We start from the raw sequence: 22,176 nt of genomic DNA, 5'->3' as shown, positions 1-22,176 counted from the left end.
CAGGGTCTGTGTACTCAATGATCACACGATGTATGCTACCTCCCTGAAAAATGAAGTGATCTCTGTTGAAAGTAATTACAAATACAGGGTGTTCTTTGTTTCTGCAATTCAGGCATTGCACATTATTTGATTCAATCTTATCTTGGGCTTGAACTCAACTTTCATCCTCATCTAGTATATTTTCCTTTGTTTGGAAAGGAAGCATAGCATTGCCAAAGGACTGCTTCAGTGGGTTTATGGTAGCAAGCCTTGTTTCCAGTAGCACCAGTCAATTAGTAAGTAAACAGGCAGGAGCTCGGCCAGGAGGTGGTCTTCCAGGAAACGGGAAGGTCTGGCTTTTATCTCTCTCTTTTGTAGTTTCCACTCACTCCCAAGATGCACATCTCCTGAGCTGATGTCCTCTGCAAAATGTCAACAATTCTGCCTTCGCTCATTGTGGGAAGCCTTCATTCAACATGAAGTCTTACCCTCTGTGAGACTTCGCAGGGTAAGATTCTACATTAATCTTTCCTTTTTTTAAGCCCATAATTCAGATTGCATGATTTCTCCTTAATTTCTCACACCAGAGTCACCATCAAGGCTACAAATCATTTTCGTACCCTAAAAGCTGAATTCATATAAGATGGTCAATTCCTTATGAGTTTTGCAGACATCCAGAGCTTTACGTAGCTTTATTTTGATTGTGACTCTTCTCCATTTAAAGAATGTTCTCCCAGGAGAGAAAGATGCCTGTAAAGAAGTTGACTCTGTCTTTGCTTACATGACAAAAGCATCTGGTTAGGATGGCAGAGCACAGCGAGGGGAGGGCATGGCTTCTTCAAGCCTCAGCTCTGTGCTTTTAGAACTGATTATTCGAAGGGCTTCTAGGTGGTTCAGTCAGTAGAACATGTGACTTTTGATCTTGGGGTTGTGAGTTCCAGCCCCACATTGGGTGTAGGGACCACTTAAAAATACAATCTTACAAAAATTGATAACAAGAATTGATTATAATAGTGCCTCAATGATAGGGTTATCATGAGTCTTACCTGAGATAATGCATTGAAAGAACACAACCAAGAACCAGTGTTCCAAACATTCATCCTTAATATATCACAGCAGCTTCCTGGGCAGTGGGCCTGTTTTCACCATGTCCATCTGCTTGTTACTAAGGTATTAATACATCAAGACTAAAGCAAGAACTTCCTTACTAGTTTCCTTGATTCTAGTTTCACCACCCTGCAGAAACTTGTTAGCGTTTATTTGCTAAAATAAAACTTTCATCATAGTATTATACATATATTACCTCATCCAAATACCTTTGATAACATCCAGCTGACAACACATTAATTGGTAGATATTAATCACCAAGTGTGTTTGGTGAGCAAATGAATGAGTAAACGGGTGCCCTATGGGAGACTTTCGAGTCTTTTCACAAACCCTACCTTCATTTCTTACTTCAGCTCCTGTTAGTTATGACCATAAACAGGGACATTCATTTACTGCGTGACTTCAACATGTCAGACACCATGGCAGTTGTTGAATATTCAAGGATGACAAAAGGGCCCATGGCTTCTTTGAAAGAAAACATCCACTTAAGCCCCATTGATTTATTTATTGTCTCTTGCCTTCCCATTGCCAAGATTTTGATAGCGTTGTTCTGTCAGACTAAAAAGCTCTCTCTCTTCTTTCACATTCTTTTTGGCCTTCAGGATTCAGCTCAAATTGTACCTTGTTCTCCATAAACACTTACCTAACTATCCATGTGTAAAATGATCTCTCCCCCACCCCTCCTCTGCCTTTCTAAGACAATTATTTTTAATTATATCATACTTTACTTTGCCTAGGAATTATAATTATATAATGCATTATCAGTTTCATGGTATGATAACTCTAAAATGCTATTAAATATATATATTTAAATAAATATATATTCAATATATATAGGTAGATTATGTCCTATCTCCTTACCGATGTGAGTTCTTTAAGGTCATGCCTTTCACATTGCCCTTTTTATTTCCTGGTATCTTCCATAACACCTAGTATTAATATTTTCTCACATGGTGATCCCTCAGTCAGTATTTGCTGATTGATTGATCAATTATTTGCTAAGTTATGGGAAATTTCCTATGTAACAGAAAGGTATGTTCTTTGTTCACACTACCAGATATTTAATCAATGTTGACTTGTTGTTTCAGTACAAACTACTTAATTTATGAAAACAATAAAAATCCCTTGACTGCCATTGATAAATGAGATGCTCCTGAGTGTTCAAGAAAAGAGGCAGAGAATTCAGGAATTGAATACATCCCTGTGGTAAAAGAGAGCTACATATCTCCATAATTTTTCCTTATCGTCATTCATAACTTTCCATGTCCCATGTTTATTCCTATTACCGTTTCATTGCTCAAGTAGAGATTCTTCACCTAGTCTCTGGATCCTTATGAAGTCCATGAATGCCTTTCAGCAGGACATAGAACCCAGAAAGATGTTATACCTAAGGCAAAGCAGACAGTTATTTAGCTGTATGTACTAACCTACTTTAAACCTCCCTGCAAACCTATGAAGTAGGTAATACTATGCTTATCCACATTTTATAGATTAAAAACCTGAGTGTCAGAGAGGTTTGGTTATTTATACAAGGCACAAGTACACTGAACATGATGGTGAGGGGTCTGGGGAGTGGAGGCTTGTGGGAAAGAAAGATGGCCAAGGTCATAGTTTTCTACTACCAGATTGTGTTTCAAGCCACCCGGCATTCAAGGCTGTCCTGAACTTCACCTGAGGCTTCTTTCTTGGCTAAAGAAAAAATACCTGTCCTGGATGACAAAATAAAGCACCCGATAGTCCATTCCAGCCCCTGACCTGACTTTGAAGAGTCGGTCTAAGAATAAACCAGTCACATCAGGTTTGTGAAGATAATCACTTGTTTCCAGACCTCTTAGAAAATAAAAGGGTGTCCAAAGGAGACCTTTCTAAATTCTGGCATGTTTCACATCTTTAATATACAGGTACAATTTAAATCACTTGTATTTGATGTTGGTGAGGAAGAGTGACTAGCCTTGAAATGAACTTTGACAACATGTAGAATATAGTTACCCTGTTAACTAGTGGGTTGTCAGTAGAAATCATAGTTTAAGGGTCTTTAACAGCAGATGTGGTATGTGCTCTGAATTTGAATATTTCGAATAATTATAAGGCAGCCAAGGTTTCAGTAAACCCTACCCCCAAGCATTCCAAACCAGGGTAAGTTTCGGCTCCCTGCACAAGCACTACTTCTAGCCTCAAAAGTGTTCCATTTCCCACTAGATTGCAAGATACCTGGATTCTGATGATAGCCCCATGGCATCTTTGTGACTTAACTGCATATGACTTTATTGTGTCTTAGTGTCTCCTACCTAAAAGTGGGTGTGACAGTATGCAACTTAACATCTAATTAAACAACAAATATTATATTTTAAAATGTTTATTTATATATTTCTGACATAGAGAAAGAGAGAGAGAGAGAGAGAGAGATCGTGTGAATGTACAAGGGACAGAGAGGGAGAGGGAGAATCCAAAGCAGGCTCCATGCTGTCAGCATAGAGCCTGACGTGGGGCTCAATCTCATCATGGTGAAATCATGACCTGAGCCAAAACCAAGAGTCAGATGCTTAACCGACTGAGCCACCCAGGCACCCTAGAACAGATTTTAAATCAGATGATGTTGGTAAAATCCTTGGGGTTTTAGAAGTGGGGTTCTTACTGAAATTTAAAAAAAAAAAAGAGGAAAGATTTGTTCTTGCACAAATACAAAGTGTAGAAAGAATTGTAACTTGGTCACAGATCTTAAACTAGTCTGCAAAGACATGTTGCCCAAGAATTTTGCTAATTAGTTTTTTATATCTTAAGAGTTTGATCTTTCTTAAAATCTAGTCCAATAATGGAAAGCTAGATTAGGTTCAAGAAGAACGGGGCATTAGTTTCTGTTGTGCTTCTTACCAGCTCTGTGAACTTGGGCAGATCATTGGACTTCTGTTTTTTAATCTGTAAAATGGAAAGAGTAAAGACTATTTCCCTTGCTCATCTCAAAGGATTGCTGTGATGTACATCAGAACAAAAAAAGCTAACATTTATGGAGAGTTTAATTAACTGGGACATGTTCTGAGTTGTATGCCTTATGTATATTGCTTTATTTAGTTTTCTCTCCAATGTTTCTCTCCAATTTGAATTAGGTAATAATTTTTACCTATCATACAGATATGGGAACTGAGACTCAGATGTTAAGTATTGTCTGAATTTATACACTTACCATCAGAAGAAAGAACCCAGATGTGAACCATAACCAAAATGTCTCTGCTTTATGAAAATATCTACATATCGAGATAATGTGTCATCTTTTCCATTGCCTCTCCTACTTCTTCTTAATATCCTTATCCTCCCACCCCTTTCTCTCTCTTCAGCAACAATTATCGCCATTATTCATTATATACTCTGTGGTAGGGTTGAGTTTTGATAAGGAGCAAACCAGGACTGGGCAAAACAATAATCATGGTGGAATCCATAGCCAAAGATCTGACTGACTTTATGTGGTCACTCACCAAGTGTTTCTTGAGAGTTTACTGTATACCATGACTGTGCTTGGATGCGAGCACTCTATAAAAGAAAATGATGTGCTCCCTCCCTTGGGGTAAGACACATACATAAAAAGCTACAATACGAAGAAGAAGGGATTACCTGTCATATGAAAGAAATAGATACAAGAGGAGTTCAAGAGGAAAATGTAATTGATTCCACATAAGAGGATCATGGACTTTGCACCAATGTCCAGGGAAAATAATTCTTGGCTTTTTTCTAAATGATCCAAATAACTGGGTATGTGGTTATTAGATGTCAAAGAGAGGAGGTGTTGGGCAGGGAGTTGTAAAATTAAGGGAGGCTGGTCTTGGGAAACAAGGAAAAATATCATGTGACAGCACCCCTCCCCTCCTTTAGATATCCACTCAGGAATTTAATTCCTTCAAGTTTCATTAAGGCAGAAGTATTTACTGTAGAATTGTGTAGTTGGATGGCTAAAGGAGGGGAGGGGAAGGTGGAGGAGGGGAGGGTTAACCTCTCATGTTTCACAGATGTGGATTTCAAGTTTCCACCTGGTAACAGCCTAGGGGCCATGGCGTAAAGATACAAGTCAAAACATAGAGACACAGAGGAAAAGAATTAAAGAGCATCCAGCAAGGGAATTAAGAAAAACTCAAAAAAGCTTTCCAGTGGCTAAATAAATATCTTTCCTTGTGTTTACATTTCCTTTTTGCTATTTACTGAAATTTGAAAAGAACCATAGACTCTGTTGCCTTTTCAAAATTCTGGATTATATAAAAGTGTGGTCCATGAAAATCAAAATTTTCATATACAGGCTAAATTAAAATGAAACCCATTTCTGGTATGTATGTGTTTTATTTAGAAAAACAAAAAGAAACCTAAAGCTGGTAAACAACAAGAGAGATTATAAACTATGAGTAAGGAAATAATAATAACGTGATATTCTTTTCATAAAAAATCATGACTTTTTTCCAGGACACTAGAAATATGTTCAAAATACACAGGAAAACTCCACAGCAGAGTGCTTGAATTTGCGCAAACAGCCCAAGACAAGTAAGAATCTGAATGAAAATTTTCACATAAATCTACTCATTTATTTCTGCAGACCACATTTAAAATAACTACAAGATTAATTTCGTTCCATTTGCTGGATTTACACATCCTGATAGCAAGAAAAACTGTCATTTTGAAAGTATAAATGCTTCTTATAAACAAGACTAGAAAGGGTGGCTAGTGCAGTGAGGTTGGGGGTGGGGAAGCAAACCCTTTAGCTACAATGTTTTAGGGAAATGAATCCACACACTAAAACAAATTTCAAATCAAGTTGCCCCTCGCTACCACATAAGCAGTTTAGAATCTTAAGCAGATGCAAAAGGAATAAAGCAAATGGGGAGAAAAAAGGTCGATAAACTTTCTGGCTGCAATACAAGAGACATATCATTACCATATGATCTAATGTGGGTGTCAGCCGGATTGTGTTCATTGAGGGAAACCTTATTTTTTAACCGTGCTATGGAGTAGAAGCAGGAGGTTTTCAACCTAGTGACAGTCACAGAGCAGCACCTACCCCCTCCTCCTTTCCACACCTGCAAACTCTTTTGCTGGGGCTGAATATTTAGTGTAATTACATCTCAGCTTTGAGGGCTCCTGTGGCAAATCCCCGGATTAAAAGGTATGGTTTTCAATAATTGTCCTGAACTCTGCTACAGACTAATAAAACTTCGATCAAGTTGAGAGCAAAAAGGAATTGTTTGGTGAGAAAAAGGAGAGAAAAAAAAATCGTGCTAAACTTTTGATAATCTTTATGCAGCATTTTAAACAAGTATTGCTTGAAGACAGAAGTTAAATATTTGGTAAAATGGTTGAATGCATTGTTTTAGTTCTTTCTGTTCTTGCAAAGATGTTTATTAAAAAAACTGTAACCTAACACCATGAGTATCTATATTGATATATTTTGTATTTGTACTAATGAAATGTTTTACCTCTTTAGAAAGTATTTATAAAAAAAGTATTCTAGATCAGCATCGAATTTGTAATTGGGTTATATGTATGTACTTAAGGAGTTAGTCCCCTCCTGAATTCTTGCATATGTTCAGAACTTTTAAAACCTCAGTGATGTGAACTCTAGTGATGAGCTGCAGAAGTTAAATGTATATTTCTACAACCTAGAAAAGAACAGAAATTATCATCACAGAGGTGAAAATAAATATTGCAAATATTATGCTGTGTATTAAAGAAAATCTCACAGTTAGCTACATAATTCCTTACAGGGAAAGATAAGACCCAGTCAGTATTCTCAATGCAAATGAAATTGTATTGTAAGATACATCACTAGGGTGTAGGTTATTTTTCTTGCTAATTTCAAAAGAGGGTACCACCGATGACCACTGGTTAAGTGGGCTCCCAGTGACATAAATTCCTGTGGTTTTGCTTTTCCTATTGCTATTTTGACCAGAAAAAGAACCAAATGCCTCCTATAGCAGCCCTTATTTGTGGATAAATGCCTTTTTTATTGTCTATTTTTAAATCGTTTCTGTTATTATTGAGGTTTTCCATTCACCTAGTGCTGGGGGATTTTTATTTTTGTCTGTAGTTATAGTTTTACTAATCTCCTGAGGGTTAAATTTGGATTTTGAAAGTCACACCAAAGGCATAAATGACATCCTACAAATGGTGATCTGAATTACATAGTGAATTTAATGGGGTGAAGTAGTTTAAGGAGACAGAAATTATTATTTTTGATGAAACACTTAGAAAGTGGGGCAAGTAGCTTTAGTGCAGTAGTGACATTATACCTAACAATTAGCAGGTAGGAAGGAGTCATACTTTTTGAGAATGCTTAAAACAATTTCAAAGAAACTTGGGAAATATAATATGTCAGTAAATGATCTTCTGGTTTCCACAGGGCAACTGCTATTTTGTGTTTATTTTTCTTATATACTAAGGAAGGAAAAATGATGAAAAATTATTAATATCAATAGCCCCCACTAATTGTTTTAAGATGCTGCATCTTCAAGTATGATGACAATAATTTAAAGAAATAATCTCCTGGGGGAATTTGTATAAAGTTTCTTGACATATTCTTCTCCAGGACATTCAGGGTTAAAATGAACAGAGAGACACACACACACACACACACACACACGCACACGCACACGCATCAAAGTGATATAATATAAGTAATGAAAGCTATAAACTTCCTGTTTGTGTTCAGCTTTAACCAAGAAAAATATTGTGTAGAGAATTTGCACCATTTTAACAAGAGGAAACACATATAAATGATAATATTCCTCTGAGCTCATGTTCAACATTTCTGTTTTTGAGTTAGTGAAACAACCAGGCGTTCTCTGCTCTGGAGAAAAGATCACAAGGCAACATCTGCGTTAATTCGCATTGCTATTTATTAAATCTGCAATTACTTTGCTTCATTTTTCTCTTAAAATTGTAAGATATTAAATATGCAAGGCTAGCAAACTGTGGTAAACCGTAAACATTGCATTTTAATGTGAAACAGACCAAAAACCACTCCCTGAGATCCAGTCCAAGGAAACACTGCCAAAACAATAGGGTCTCCGTAAAAAGGCTGTGCGGTAAATGAGTGGGAACATACTCCTAGAGAAAACCTGATACCAAATTTAAAGGGGCAGCGTGACTAATAAACTTTGTGGTATTTTTTAAATGAAAAGCCACGACCCGTTCTGTATATGTGCTGCCTTATACACACCTCAGTAATAAGTAGAAACTAAGAACAAAAGTGTAAGAAATCCAAAAACTGTTTTTCCCTCTCTAGTGGACCTAGCCAAGATTTTCCAGAAGATCCTTAGATACCTGAAGGTCAGGGCGTACAAAGTTGCTTGTTTTGTTGTTGTTTGTTTTTTTGGGTTTCTTTCTTCCTTCTTTCTTTTTTCTTTTCTTTTCTTTTTTTTTTTTTTTTTTTTGCATATGCTACCATTGACTGCTGATGAAAAAATCATTCTTTAAGTCTAGTTATGAATTTGCAGCTTTAATATGTTCCTTGTAAGTGTACAATTCAACGTAGATGTGGCAAAACTAAAGATAGTATCTACAATGTGTTTTTGGAATCCTTAGAACATTTCCAGTGGTGTTTTAAAATATATCAGCTCAAAAATAGATTGTTTATTCTCCATATGATCAACTACTTTTTGTCAATTAAGATTTAGTTCACTTCAGCTAACAAAACAACAAATTCAACAACAGATATATAAATCTAAAGGGCTTATTGAATGAATGGAGAAGTACATGGATTTGTCAAAACTGTACTTTTGTTTCTTTACAAAAAACCAGGTAACATGGGAGTCATATAAAAATCAGTAGGATTTTCCATAGATGTTTATTTGTTTTTTTAAAAAATGATCAGTTTGAGAAACTGGTCAATAGATTTATTTTGAAAAGTAAACTGTGCTTATACCAAATTTAAGTTTTGGATCGGTTACCTTCCTCATGCTAGAAATTTGCTATTGAAAAAATATAACTTTGTGTTTTAAAAAATCAGACTGGTTGCTTGGAACAAACCGAATAACGTGTATTGTTAATAAATTGATGGTCAATTGAGTCATTTTTGTGCTAAATATTGTGCAAGGCCTGGGTACAGAACAAAGAATAATAAGACACGCCCTGAAGGAGTGCATCTTCTAGCTGGGGGGGACAGACCAAGCACGCCAAACAAATTACAGTATAATGTGATAAGTTCTTTAAAAGAGGTAAGAGCAACGTGCTTTGGGACACAGAAGAGGGAGGAAGCAGCATCCTGTGTGGATGAGCCAGGGAATACACAAGGGAAGTCCATTATCTCATTCAATCTTTACAACTCTCTCCCAAGGTAGGTATTTTAAAGGGCAATTAGCTTTGAGTGTCAGGGCTGTGGTGGGGGGTCAGGAGTGGAGGAGTGGAGAGGAAATGGAGAGAAACAGGGCTTGAAACATCGGCACCAAATTGTGAATGGTCTCACTTGCAGCAAAGGGGATGTGGACCTGATGGGCAAGCCTTGAGAAGTCAACAAGGAGTTTTCAGTAGAATAGAAATACAATGAAATCTGATTTTCTGAACATGACTTGGGCAGCAGAGTTGAAGATGGCCTGGAGTAGAGGAAATCTTCAAGGCCAAGGCCGAGACCAGTTGGAAGCTCTTGTGAAAGTTCAGGGAGTGATGAGAAAGGTCTGGACCAAGATAAATACAGTGGGATGGAGAGAGGAGATTGGCTTCCAGACACAGGAATTGGAGATCTCTCATGTGTATAGATAAAATTTTATTTGACCGTAGCATGGCTTATGTTGAATGAGCATTGAAAATTCCAACGTGATCTATCATCTTAAAGATTTTGCAAATGATGTGAATATATATTGCCTTAATTCAGACTCCAAATTCAAGCAAGCAGATTTCGAGAACATTCACATTTCTTTACATAAGTAAATAGCTGTGCCAGGTAGTCTATTGTGTACCTTTCAAATCCATTTCAATATTCGGCTTCCTAACAATAAATGAAATATGTTTTTTTTTTATGCTTTACACTCACTCTACTGTGGGGTGTCATATCAGAGATAACACCGTAACCAGGCAGTACTACTCCTCTAAACCTTTCGTTTGTTTCCCAGGTTCCTTGGCAGTGAAAATACATGAGATAAATCATGAAGGCAACTATCATCTTCCTCCTGCTTGCACAAGTTTCCTGGGCTGGGCCGTTCCAACAGAGAGGCTTATTTGACTTTATGCTAGAAGATGAGGCTTCTGGGATAGGCCCAGAAGAGCACGCTCCTGTTGATGCTGAATTAGAGCCTCTGGGGCCAGTGTGTCCTTTCCGCTGTCAGTGCCACCTTCGAGTTGTGCAGTGTTCTGATTTGGGTGAGTAGGTGCAGGGGGCTCTCTTCCCTTACCTTGTTTTATGTTCTATTTTTTTGTTACTGTTTGTTTCAAATAGTTAGTTAACATATCCCCTACCCTGTTGTGTTCACAGGAATGGGCTTCCTTGAGAGTTAAAATATTTTCATTTTGAATCCCCGCAGTTCCAAATGTGAGAGACAGTGCCACCTATGGAGAAGCAAAGGAAGCGGAATAGCATAGAAAGAAGTAGCCTTGAAGTTAGGAGACTGTTTTCTTCCCTTTTTTAAACTAGGGGCTCCATCACTTGCACAATCTTGGACAAATCACGTTTTGAAAAATCTTTCTGAGCTTCATGGTCCCCCTTCTTTGAAATAAAATTTTGAACAAATCACTGTCCTATGATTCCAAAGTGAAGGCTCATTTTAATTCAGTGATTTGCTTTCAAGAAATACTAGATATTAAGACGTGGGTGATGTCTCTACTCTTGGCTTAGCCCAGATAACGGTGTTTGAACATTACTAAATTGTAAAGTATGTAGAGTTATCAGAAGTAAAACAAGTAAAGTTTTAGAACAAAAAATTATCTTTCAAGGACCGAACTACTCCCTTAATCTCTGGGTCTTAGTTTTGGCTTTACATTTGGCATTCTGTAATCTAGCTATTTATATTCTTTAGAAAGTTTCAAAAGCAATCTTTACAGCCAAGATATGGTGTAAATATCCAATATAATCACGAGACATATAACTTTAGCCCAACACTGTATACACTTTGATTTATCATGTTTCAGGAAAAATTTGGCCTGGGAATTCCAAGAGCAATACACTCAAAAGATAAATCTCCAGAAAGTTTGAGGCCCCAGCAGATGGGCCAAAGGGGAATGAATGTGGTTGACATGACAGTTGATTTGTATCTCTCTCTCTCTCTCGGTTCATTTATTATAAGGAAAAATAAAGAAAAAAAAATCCCCACAGAATGACTTTACCATGGGGTATGGAGTATTTCCTTACAGGAGAAACTCCATAGTGTAGTAGGGTACTTCTTTTCGACACTCTATATTTATTCAGAACATGCTTTCTAGCAATATTTTGCAGGGAAATTTGCCACTAATTTCTATAGTTGGAATAAACTACAAACTAGAACCCAGGAAAACATAAAACATGTTCAATACTAACAACTGAAAATCAAACACTTCAAGATAGCTTTTTCAGTGCTGACGTATAGCCATTTAACCCCCTCCCCACTAAAGTGTGTAGAAGGCTTTAAAAAGGCTACAGGATAATTCCACTGGATTCATGTATTCATTCAGCAAATACATTGTGACCCCACAATGTTGTAAGCCCTGGGAAGAAAGGAATGAGGAAGACAAATATGGTCCTTATTCATGTGGGTCTGATATTATATTAGTGGTGATTATTTCTTTTTTGAATTGTATATTCACTACAAGGGGGATTAGATTGCTATCAAATTCTACAGAAACTATTATAAGCATCTAGAGATTACCTGCCTTACTCATATAGGCAGAAAAATAATGGAGATGAAAATATCTGAACAGAGGAATCATCATATGATGGATATCCTAGTGGTAAACTTTTGTTTTTTTAATGTTTATTTATTTATTTTTGAGAGAGAGAGAGAGAGAGAGAGACAGAGAGACAGAGAGAGACAGAGAGAGGCAGAGAGAGAGGGTGACAGAGAATCCCAAGCAGGCTCCGTGCTACCATCACAGAGACTGATGTGGGGTTCAAACTCAAGAACCATGAGATCATGACCTGAGCTAAAATTAAGGGTCAGATGCTTAATCAACTGAGCCACCAGGTGCCCCAAGTGGTAGACTTTTAAAAAATTTATTAAATGGCCAAGTTCCTAAGACATGTGATACACGTTAAATCTCACTTGGCCTCTCGTAACGACGTTAAAAAGATTCATGATTATTCCCACTACATATAATACCAACAATGAGCAGTTGATAATTTTAAGGAGCAAAGACTTGTTCGGTCACTTCACTGGTTTTATTTTTCCATAGATGTGGCTTTATTTTGCTCACATGATAAATAGTTTATAAAGCTTGACTCTGATGAAAGCATTGAAGACAGTTTTATACTGGTCTTTCATAAAAAAGGCCTAAGGCTATTTCTCAAAACTAAACAGAAAAATCCAGTCTCAGGAAACATCAAGTTCATTGACTTGGGCGTCTCATGATACGGCTTTGTTGTTGTCCTTGTTATTATTTTGTATTGTTTATCTTGAGTTGTTTTTTGATAAGGAAATTTTTTACGTGTTACCTTTATCTAAGAGCCCAGAGTGCACGTCTTTCCTGTAAAAGGTTTACTGACATTATATACCAAAGAAGTAGCCAACATTGTGATAATGATTTGTTTGGGGAAACCCTATATAATTAAGAGAACTGAGTTTCCATGAGCAATGGTCTCATCTAAGTTACTTTTAGTTTCTGTTAAATTCATATTTAAATATATTGTAAATAATTTTGGTCAGATATTTCTAAAACAGAAAATACATTTTTAAGTGTTTATTTATTTTGAGAGGGGGGGGGTGGGGGGAGGGGCAGAGAGAGGGGGAGAGAGAATCCCAAGCAGGCTCTGCACTGTCAGCATGGAGCTCAACCTGGGGCTCGAACTCACGAACTGTGTGATCATGCCCTGAGCTGAAATCAAGACTTGGGCGCTCAACTGATTGAGCCACCCAGGTGCCCCAATATATATTTTCCAAATGAGGATTCTATGGAATAAAGGCTGAAAGATATGTAAAAAAGAAAAAAAAAGGAAGGAGAAATAGGCAACCTTGTTCATAGTAAAGGCAATGCAGTTTATTTTTTGGTTTAAATTTTCTAGTGATCTGAACATGAAGCTTGAATTATTATAACAGAGAAAAAAAATGTAATGCACTTTGGAACGAGAAATGTGAATGCTTATCTGCATCAAAGGCTAATGTTTTCTTAAGGATTATCCTTGCCAGAGCTTCTAATGAGGGAGAGGACCTACAGTGTTGAAGGACAGTAGGCCTTTGTCATCTAAACAATGTTTAACAGAAGCAAATATTTCTTATTAAAACATTTGACTATTTTTGCCACTAAGAAGTATTTTTAACAAAGTTAAATGGCATCAAATTTGTAAACAGTTCTTTCAAAGCTGAGATGTTAAAACTGTGAAGTTACAATTGAATAATTAGTCCATGGGAAAATTCGAGGTGGTTCAAGAAGACACATTGACTGCTTTCATCCTTCATTCGAATGTATCTGAATAGCATTATGATATATTTTCATTCGCATGTTTATTATTTCTATAGCATCCAGGATTGAGAAAGTGAGCATATTTCAACCTGTCCAAGAAATAATGAATGCTCCATAGATATTGGCCAAGTTGTTTGGCTGAATTTCTTGTACTTTCTTGTAATTGCAGTTTGGATCAGAATTTTATGAAACCTCTATCTTCCTTCTTTCTTTTTCCTCTTAAGACATAAAGCAATTTACTCTTAAATGTAACATTTATTACAAAAATAAAATAAACATAAGCTTAGCAAATTTGAAATCTGTGAGTTCCCTTAAAATCAAAAAGGCACCAATGTAACTCATTTTAGTGAAATCTTTTCCAAATGTTCTAATATTGATCCTGTGATTGGAAGTTCTGTTTTACGCACCTAATATCTTGCAGGAAAACAGTCCCCTTACTTATACGTATCCTCTTTGGCCCAAGTGTTATCAGGTAACCATTCGTCTTTGGCTCACATGTTACCAGGTAGCATTTTTTGGTACTTTCATCTTGCTGCTAAAAGGCAGATCGACCCTGGCAGGTAAAATAAGAATCAGCATTGTTTTTTGACTATTATTCCAAACTTAAATAATACTTGTCGATGCATTTCCTATAGGCAAACTTGAAAAGAATTTAAATACCTTTTAAAATTATTTAATAGTTGAAAGAACTTGGGTTATGCCGTTCAATACCTCTGAACTCAAGTTCTGCTTTACCATTTACTACCTGTAACTTTGCAACTTTCATTGGGTAAGTGGGAATAGATCCCATTTCGTTAGGTAAGAATAGAAATGTTTGTAATAGTGTCTACCATTCTGTTGTATTTAGCTTACCATTTCAGACAAAGTTGGCTAGTCACATGAGGCCATTCCTCATAATGTTCTTGTATTTTTCTTTGAAATTGAGAATCTCTAAGAAGTACCTGGCTTGTCAAGATTGATATAAAATAACACCTTCTCTCCCCTGCCTCCCAAAGGGACTGTATCACCTCCAGCTATAAGCAGACATGAATTAGAAAATGCTGCAATTATCAAGCAGTTCACTCTTCTCCAAACACTATTCCTTTGAATAAAAGGGGTTTGGTTAAGTGGAGAACAATGAAACATTTGGCTATTTTATAATCATAAATGATTCACAACCCACCTAGTTAGCTCTCTAGAGATGATGTCAGAAGATGTAACATTTTATTTTTCCCTGTAAAAGCAGTACAAATAGTTACTGGTTCCTAAAATGTACTTCATATGGCAAAGGATATTTTAGTTTAAAACAAATCTTAGCAAAAAAAAAAAAATACAAGCCTTCAAGTTGCATAGAGTTACTTTTCTTCTTTTTAATCATTTTGCTTCAACTGGTGAAAATTTTGTTAGTGGCCACCACTTGAGACATATATGCCATATCTTGTTTCTTGTCTGGGGAAACTGGTTTTCCAGAAGCAATTTTTATCCATGAGGTAAAGGAACCATTACACTTACTCTGTGAAATCAACTCGGAAGAATAAGTTAGGGCTGTTTTGTAGAGGGGCAGAGAGAATGCTGGAAGTTCAGTTGCTTTTATAGTTTTTGTTGCAGCAGCAGGGACATGGGTGACCCTCACTGGGAGTTTCAGATGCAGCCAAAGCGTATGTCTAAGACATGGTGCGGGAAGGAGGCTGTGCACCGAGCATGCCCAATGGGTTGCCTAAATTATTATTGGGTAGGGTGGAGTATGGCAGATCTTTAGATGCAGCAAGAGGAATTCTCATGCGACTCGGATGGCCGAGGTTCCTGACATCAGGGGTCAAAGATGGGGAGGAGGAAGAAAGGAGTCCGAGAAAGCCACAGGAAACATCTGTCTTCTTGAGCTGACTGAGAACTGACACATCCCTGGTTTCATTCTCAGTCCCAGGAGGGAGAGAGAGGCAGCTGTGTGAGATCAAGGCATTTGGTCAGACTGCAGCTGTGATGTGTTCTCCTCTGCAAGATCATCCTGGCTCCAGAGGACAGGCTGAGAATAGGTTACCGGAATATTAACTCCCTGAGCAAAAGAAATGCAGGGGACCCTCTAATCTTAACTTTTCTCCTTCAGAGAATAGCAAAGAGATTATATATTTCCTTGAAAATAAGGATAAAGGAGAATTAATCCACTTTTCATTCCAGTCTCAATAAAAGGAGAAAGCCCTGAAGCAACTACACTATAACACTCAAGGTTCAATTAATCCTTGACTTAGTTGGCGGATTGCTTTCCTGTAGCTTGTCTACTTCTGTGCTTTCACTATAATCTACATTTTCCTTGATTATTCTTATATATTTATATATATATATATTATATATATAACATATATATAGTAGTTATTCAGTATATTTTATTTATTTACTGAAACATTTCCTTCCAATACCCTAAGGAAAGTATACTGATAACTTACTTTGTATACCCTGTACTCAACAAAATGCCTTATACTTATTAGGCTCTCAAACATCAATAATTGCCTGACGAATGAATAAGTGAATATATGCATGACGCTAGTGCTTGGATGAGTGCATAATTCTACAATATTCTTGATTCTATCAAGCTGGAGAAAGGAGAAAACATGGCTGACTAGGGGTCCTGGAGCTGTGGGGCTCAGCATTTTTGTTTTTTGGTTGTTGTTTTGTTTGTTTGTTTGTTTGTTTGTTTGAGGATGGCCATAGAATCAGGAAGCTTAAACCTTCCTTGAGTTTATTTGAAAAGAGAATCAAATTAAAGGGGGAATCTCCTATTTCTGAAACCCAATGCAACTGCCATCACAATCAAATTGCTGTTTTTAAGAGGGGAATCAGGAAACATATATGCCTTGAACAGAAAGGTTTTTGGTGGAACTGAGACTCCAACCTGTTGTATCTGTCATGTGCCAAAAACTGAAGTGTATCACTATTGTCTTCATTATTAAATTGAAGACAGCATTATTAAAAAATATTGTTGGCAGTCAACAAGAATAAATTGTGGAGTTTGGACCCCTGCCACAGAACAGGGGAGGGGGGGAAAGCATGATGTCTTAGGGCAACCTGGCCTTTGTCCAACGTGCAGTTTACCAGATTGCTGACATTTGCTAAGAGAACCATGCTATTCATCACTGGGGCAACTAGAAAAAAAAAAGTACAATTTGTCATTAGCCTTCATTTCAGAAATGATTTTCTGGTAATATCTTAAGTAGAATCTTATTTACTTTAACAAATAGCCCTATTTTAACGAAGATAAAGTTCCTTTTACAGAATTTGGGAGAACAAATAAATAATTCAGACTAGCCTTAGAAACAATTGCATTTCAATGGAAAATTTAGAATCACATTAAAGGAAGCTTATTGAAAAATAATTGAGGGGCGCCTGGGTGGCGCAGTCGGTTAAGCGTCCGACTTCAGCCAGGTCATGATCTCGCGGTCCGTGAGTTCGAGCCCCGCGTCGGGCTCTGGGCTGATGGCTCAGAGCCTGGAGCCTGTTTCCGATTCTGTGTCTCCCTCTCTCTCTGCCCCTTGCCCGTTCATGCTCTGTCTCTCTCTGTCACAAAAATAAATAAACGTTGAAAAAAAAAAATTAAAAAAAAAAAAAAAAAAAAGAAAAATAATTGAATGGAGAGAATCACTCTGTCCCTGTTACTATTACTGAATAAACACTATCTCAAAACTTGACCACGTAAAAAGATAATTTTGCTTTGCTCATTATTTAAGGACAGGAGATTTGACTTGGGGTCTCTCCTGCATTTCAGTCAGGTGTTGGCTGGGGCCGGGGCCATGGGGAGTCTAGCACACCCAAAACAGCTCACTCATAACTGGCAGTTGTTGCTGCTATTGCCTATGAGCCCAGCTGTTCTGTCATCTGGAGTGCTTCAGATGGCCCCTGCAGCAGGGTGGTCTCAGCTTAGACAGGCTTTTTACATGGCCCCTGGCTGCTCCCAGAGCAAGCTTCCCAGAAGAACTGGGTAGCAGCTGTACAACCTTTTTTGACCTGGCCTCAAAAGTCACGCCATGTCTCCTCTGGCCCATTCCATTAGGTCATAGAGACATTGTAAGGCCAGCCCAGGTTCGAAAGGAGGGGGATTTGACTTCATCTTTTTATTGTTATTGAATAAGAGCATATGAGATGGGAGAAAGAATTAATGTCATCTTTGGAAACTATGACCTTCTACAAGCTCACTTGGATTTATATATGTTTCTAATGAGAAACATAGGCATAAGTTATGTATTCTATGTGGAAAGTCCACAGATATTACATGTCCCTGTGAAGGTCATTATTTAACTACATAAGAGGTCAAGTCAATGATAATGAAAATTAATTGACAAGTTTACTTCATAGTTACTGAAACTTTCTACTTGAGTTTAAGAAAGGCATTGAATCATATCTTCATAGTTTTTTTTTTCCATCGTAGAAGTATCGTTTTTAATAAAATGCTTATTTATTCATTTTTTAGAGAGACAGAGAAAGTGGGGGGGGCAGAGAGAGAGAGAGAGAGAGAGAGAGAGAATCCCAACCAGACTCCACGCTGTCAAAACAGCGCCCAACATGGGGCTTGATCCCTCGAACTGTGAGATCATGACCTGAGCCAAAACAGGAGTCGGGTGCTTAACTGAACCCCTCAGCACCCCTGTAGAATATCTTTTTTGAAGCAAGTTTTACCTTGAAAATTGGTATTTCATTTAAAATGCCTAAAAGGTTAGAGAGGGAGGGAGCCAAAACATAAGAGACTCTTAAAAACTGAGAACAAACTGAGGGTTGACTGAGGGGGTGTGGGGTGATGGGCATTGAGGAGGGCACCTGTTGGGATGAGCCCTGGGTGTTGTATGGAAACCAATTTGACAATAAATTTCATATGAGAATAAAATAAAATAAAATAAAATAAAATAAAATGCTTAACATCTTACTTTCCATATAGTTTTAGGAATTAATATAAAATTCATCAGTATCAGTAGGAATGGTTTAGTTAAAATCATAGACGGTTAATAAAATCATATATAAACGTTTATTTATTTTTGGGACAGAGAGAGACAGAGCATGAACGGGGGAGGGGCAGAGAGAGAGGGAGACACAGAATCGGAAACAGGCTCCAGGCTCCGAGCCATCTGCCCAGAGCCTGACGCGGGGCTCGAACTCACGGACCGCGAGATCGTGACCTGGCTGAAGTCGGATGCTCAACCGACTGCGCCACCCAGGTGCCCCAATAAAATCATATATAAAGACAGAATTTGAGGGGTTTTTTTAATTTAAAAGCTTGAGATAAAAATATACTTAAGATTGAACAACTGTCTGCTTGTATGCTATCTGAAGATTAGTTTTAGTTCAAGTAAACAATTTTTAACTAAAATAAAGTTTTTTAATCACCTCAAAGTAATCTTTAACTTTAGGATTTCCACCCTAGTCTACTTCATGCTCAGCGTTTTAAGATCAAGAAGTAGAAGCGTTATATACGTGAATATAATGAGTTAAAGGTCCCAGTTATCTCTGGTTGGCGTCTGAGTTGATGTTAAGACGAAGTCGCTCTGACTCTAAAGATGATAGTGTTGACCAAAACAAATAGCCCAATGCAAAAATGACTGAAATTTTCCGAATTTGCCAAAGGAGTGTAGCATTTGCCACTATTAAAATATAGTTAAATGGACCAGCAACAGCTTTGGGGAGGCCGAGTTAGTTGTTGGAGAACATGTGCTTCCTGAAATGAGGAGATACCAGCAAAAGGCAGAGCTTTGTAGACAAGCTCTCTAGAGACCTTGAGCATCAAAGACCGTGAACGTCTTTAGAGACTTTGAACGTCACGGGAGCAAGGATGAATGCAACAAGACCACACGGGGTTTGGTAAGAAGAGCCAACCCAGGAGTAAGAACTATAAATGAAAAATGTGTGTGTGACACATAGGCAGAGCGGATGTCAGCTTCCAGGATAATACGTGTTATCATTGTATTGATTACAGGGAAAAACCCCTGAAAAACAGTCACTTTGCCACAGATTTACAGACTAATAATCAGCAAGATAATCGGAGCGGCACCCTTTTGTCTCCTTATTGAAAATACTTGTAGGTACCAGTAATTGAGGCCCTGCTCTGCAAGATGGTAAGAAATTATGTTGTAGGACAATTTAGTGAATCCTCACATAACTTCTTTGAAAGCTGCAAGAAAACTGAGGCATAGACAGCTTAAGCAACTTACCCAAGGATGTTAAGGATCAAAAAAGAGGAACCAGGATTAAAATTCAAATAACAGCCTTATTTAAAAGGTTATAGGAAGATTTTTAAATATACAAAATCTGCAAAATAAGAAATCTTGTACATTCATCACCAAGCTTCAACAACTGTCAACTAATGCCTGTATTTTTCTACATATCTCCACCCACCTTCCCCCTTCCATATTATTTTCTTTAATTTTTAAATTTTTAATTTTTTAAAATTTATTCATTTTTGAGACAGAGAGAGACAGAGTGTGAGCTGGGGAGGAACACAGAGAGAGGGAGACACAGAATCTGAATCAGGCTGCAGGCTCTGAGCAGTCAGCATGGAGCCCAATGCAGGGCTCGAACCCACTGACTGGGAGATCATGACCTGAGCTGAAGTTGGATGCTTAACTGACTGAGCCACCCAGGCGCCTCTGCCTTCCATGTTATTTTTTTTTTCAACGTTTATTTATTTTTGGGTCAGAGAGAGACAGAGCATGAATGGGGGAGGGGCAGAGAGAGAGGGAGACACAGAATTGGAAACAGTCTCCAGGCTCTGAGCCATCAGCCCAGAGCCTGACGCGGGGCTTGAACTCACGGACCGCGAGATCGTGACCTGGCTGAAGTCGGACGCTTAACCGACTGCGCCACCCAGGCGCCCCCTTCCATGTTATTTTAAAGCAAATTTCAGTTGTCCTATCATTTTATCCAACAATGTATCAGTATGTTTCTCTGAAAGATTAGAGCTCTTAATTCATACAATCACGACAACCAGATCACATCTAAAATTTAAGATCATTTCTTAATATCATCTGAGATTCATTCAGTGTACACATTTTCAACCATCGCATAAATATTACAAATGTTTAATTTTACAGTTTGTGTGAATTAGGGTCCAAATGAAGTACATACACTGCAATTATTTAAATAGTTTTCTGGGGCGCCTGGGTGGCTCAGTCGGTTAAGCGTCAGACTTCAGCTCAGGTCACGATATCGCGGTCTGTGAGTTTGAGCCCTGCGTCGGGCTCTGGGCTGATGACTCAGAGCCTGGAGCCTGCTTCTGATTCTGTGTCTCCCTCTCTCTCTGCCCCTACCCCGTTCATGCTCTGTCTCTCTCTGTCTCAAAAATAAATAAACGTTGAAAAAAATTTAAAAAATAAATAGCTTTAAAGTCTTGTAAACTATAAATGATTGAAAAACAAGCCTTTCTTTACTTGCCCTGTGGTTTATCTGTTGAGGAAATAGGGATTTTGTTGAATCCATTTCTTTATTTTTGTTTACGTTTTTATTTTGATTCTAGTGAGTTAACATACAATGTTATATTAATTTCAGGTGTACAATGTAGGAATTCAACAGTTCCACACATCACCCTGTGCTCATCAAGACAACTGCACTTCTTTTTTTTTTTTTTTTTTTTTAAATTTTTTTTTTCAACGTTTATTTATTTTTGGGACAGAGAGAGACAGAGCATGAACGGGGGAGGGGCAGAGAGAGAGGGAGACACAGAATCAGAAACAGGCTCCAGACTCCGAGCCATCAGCCCAGAGCCTGACGCGGGGCTCGACCTCACGGACCGCGAGATCATGACCTGGCTGAAGTCGGACGCTTAACCGACTGCGCCACCCAGGCGCCCCATGACAACTGCACTTCTTAATCTCCATCTCTTATTTAACCCATCCCCCACTCCCCTCCCCTCTGGTAACCATCAGTATGTTTTCTGTAATTAAGAATTTATTTCTCTCTCTCTCTCTCTCTCTCTCTCTCTCATTTTTGTTCCCTTTTGCTTATTTGTTTCTTAAATTCCACATATGAGTGAAATCATATAGTATTTGTTTTTCTCCGACTGAATTATTTTATGTAGCAATATACTCTCTAGATCCATCCATGCCATGTCAAATGACAAGATTTAATTCCTTCTTATGGCTGGATAATATTCCTTTGTGTGTGTGTATGTGTGTGTGTGTGTGTGTGTGTGTGTGTGTATACACCACATCTTTTTTATTCATTAATCACTGGACACTTGGGCCCCTTCCATATCTTGGCCATTGTAAATAATGTTGCTATAAACCCAGGAGTGCATGCTTCCCTTGAATTAGTGTTCTTGTATTCTTTGGGTAATTACCCAGTAGTGTGACTGCTGGATCCTAAGGTAGTTCCATTTTTAATGTTTTAAGGAACCTCCATACTGTCTTCCACACTGGCTGTACCAGTTTGCATTCCCACGAACAGTGCTTGAGGGTTCCTTTTTCTTCACATTCTCACCAATGCTGGTTGTTTCTTGTGTTATGGATGTTAGCCATTGTAACAGGTGTGAGGTGATATCTCATCGGAGTTTTGATCTGTATTTCTTTGATAATGGGTGATGTTGAG

General features: G+C 37.9%; 1 protein-coding gene across 3 annotated transcripts in view; it reads left to right on the top strand.

The window, feature by feature from the left end:
- The first annotated feature begins 381 nt into the window (after positions 1–381).
- The window catches only part of DCN (decorin), a 48,888-nt gene continuing 27,093 nt past the window's right edge, over positions 382–22,176 (top strand). Inside the window, exons 1-2 of one of the 3 annotated variants that reach the window (XM_047866871.1) lie at positions 382–487; positions 10,167–10,413. In XM_047866871.1, the coding sequence (XP_047722827.1) occupies positions 10,200–10,413 (214 nt within the window). In that variant the 5' untranslated portion in view covers positions 382–487; positions 10,167–10,199. Of the gene's footprint in view, positions 488–5,967; positions 6,227–9,237; positions 9,395–10,166; positions 10,414–22,176 lie in introns of those variants that run through there. The other 2 variants (XM_047866870.1, XM_047866869.1) reach the window with 2 other exon arrangements.

Source organism: Prionailurus viverrinus, chromosome B4 (assembly GCF_022837055.1).
Source record: "Prionailurus viverrinus isolate Anna chromosome B4, UM_Priviv_1.0, whole genome shotgun sequence".
Classification (NCBI taxonomy): Eukaryota; Metazoa; Chordata; class Mammalia; order Carnivora; family Felidae; genus Prionailurus; species Prionailurus viverrinus.
Note: the sequence above shows the minus strand (reverse complement) of the source record. Positions and strands in the feature narration are given on the sequence as shown.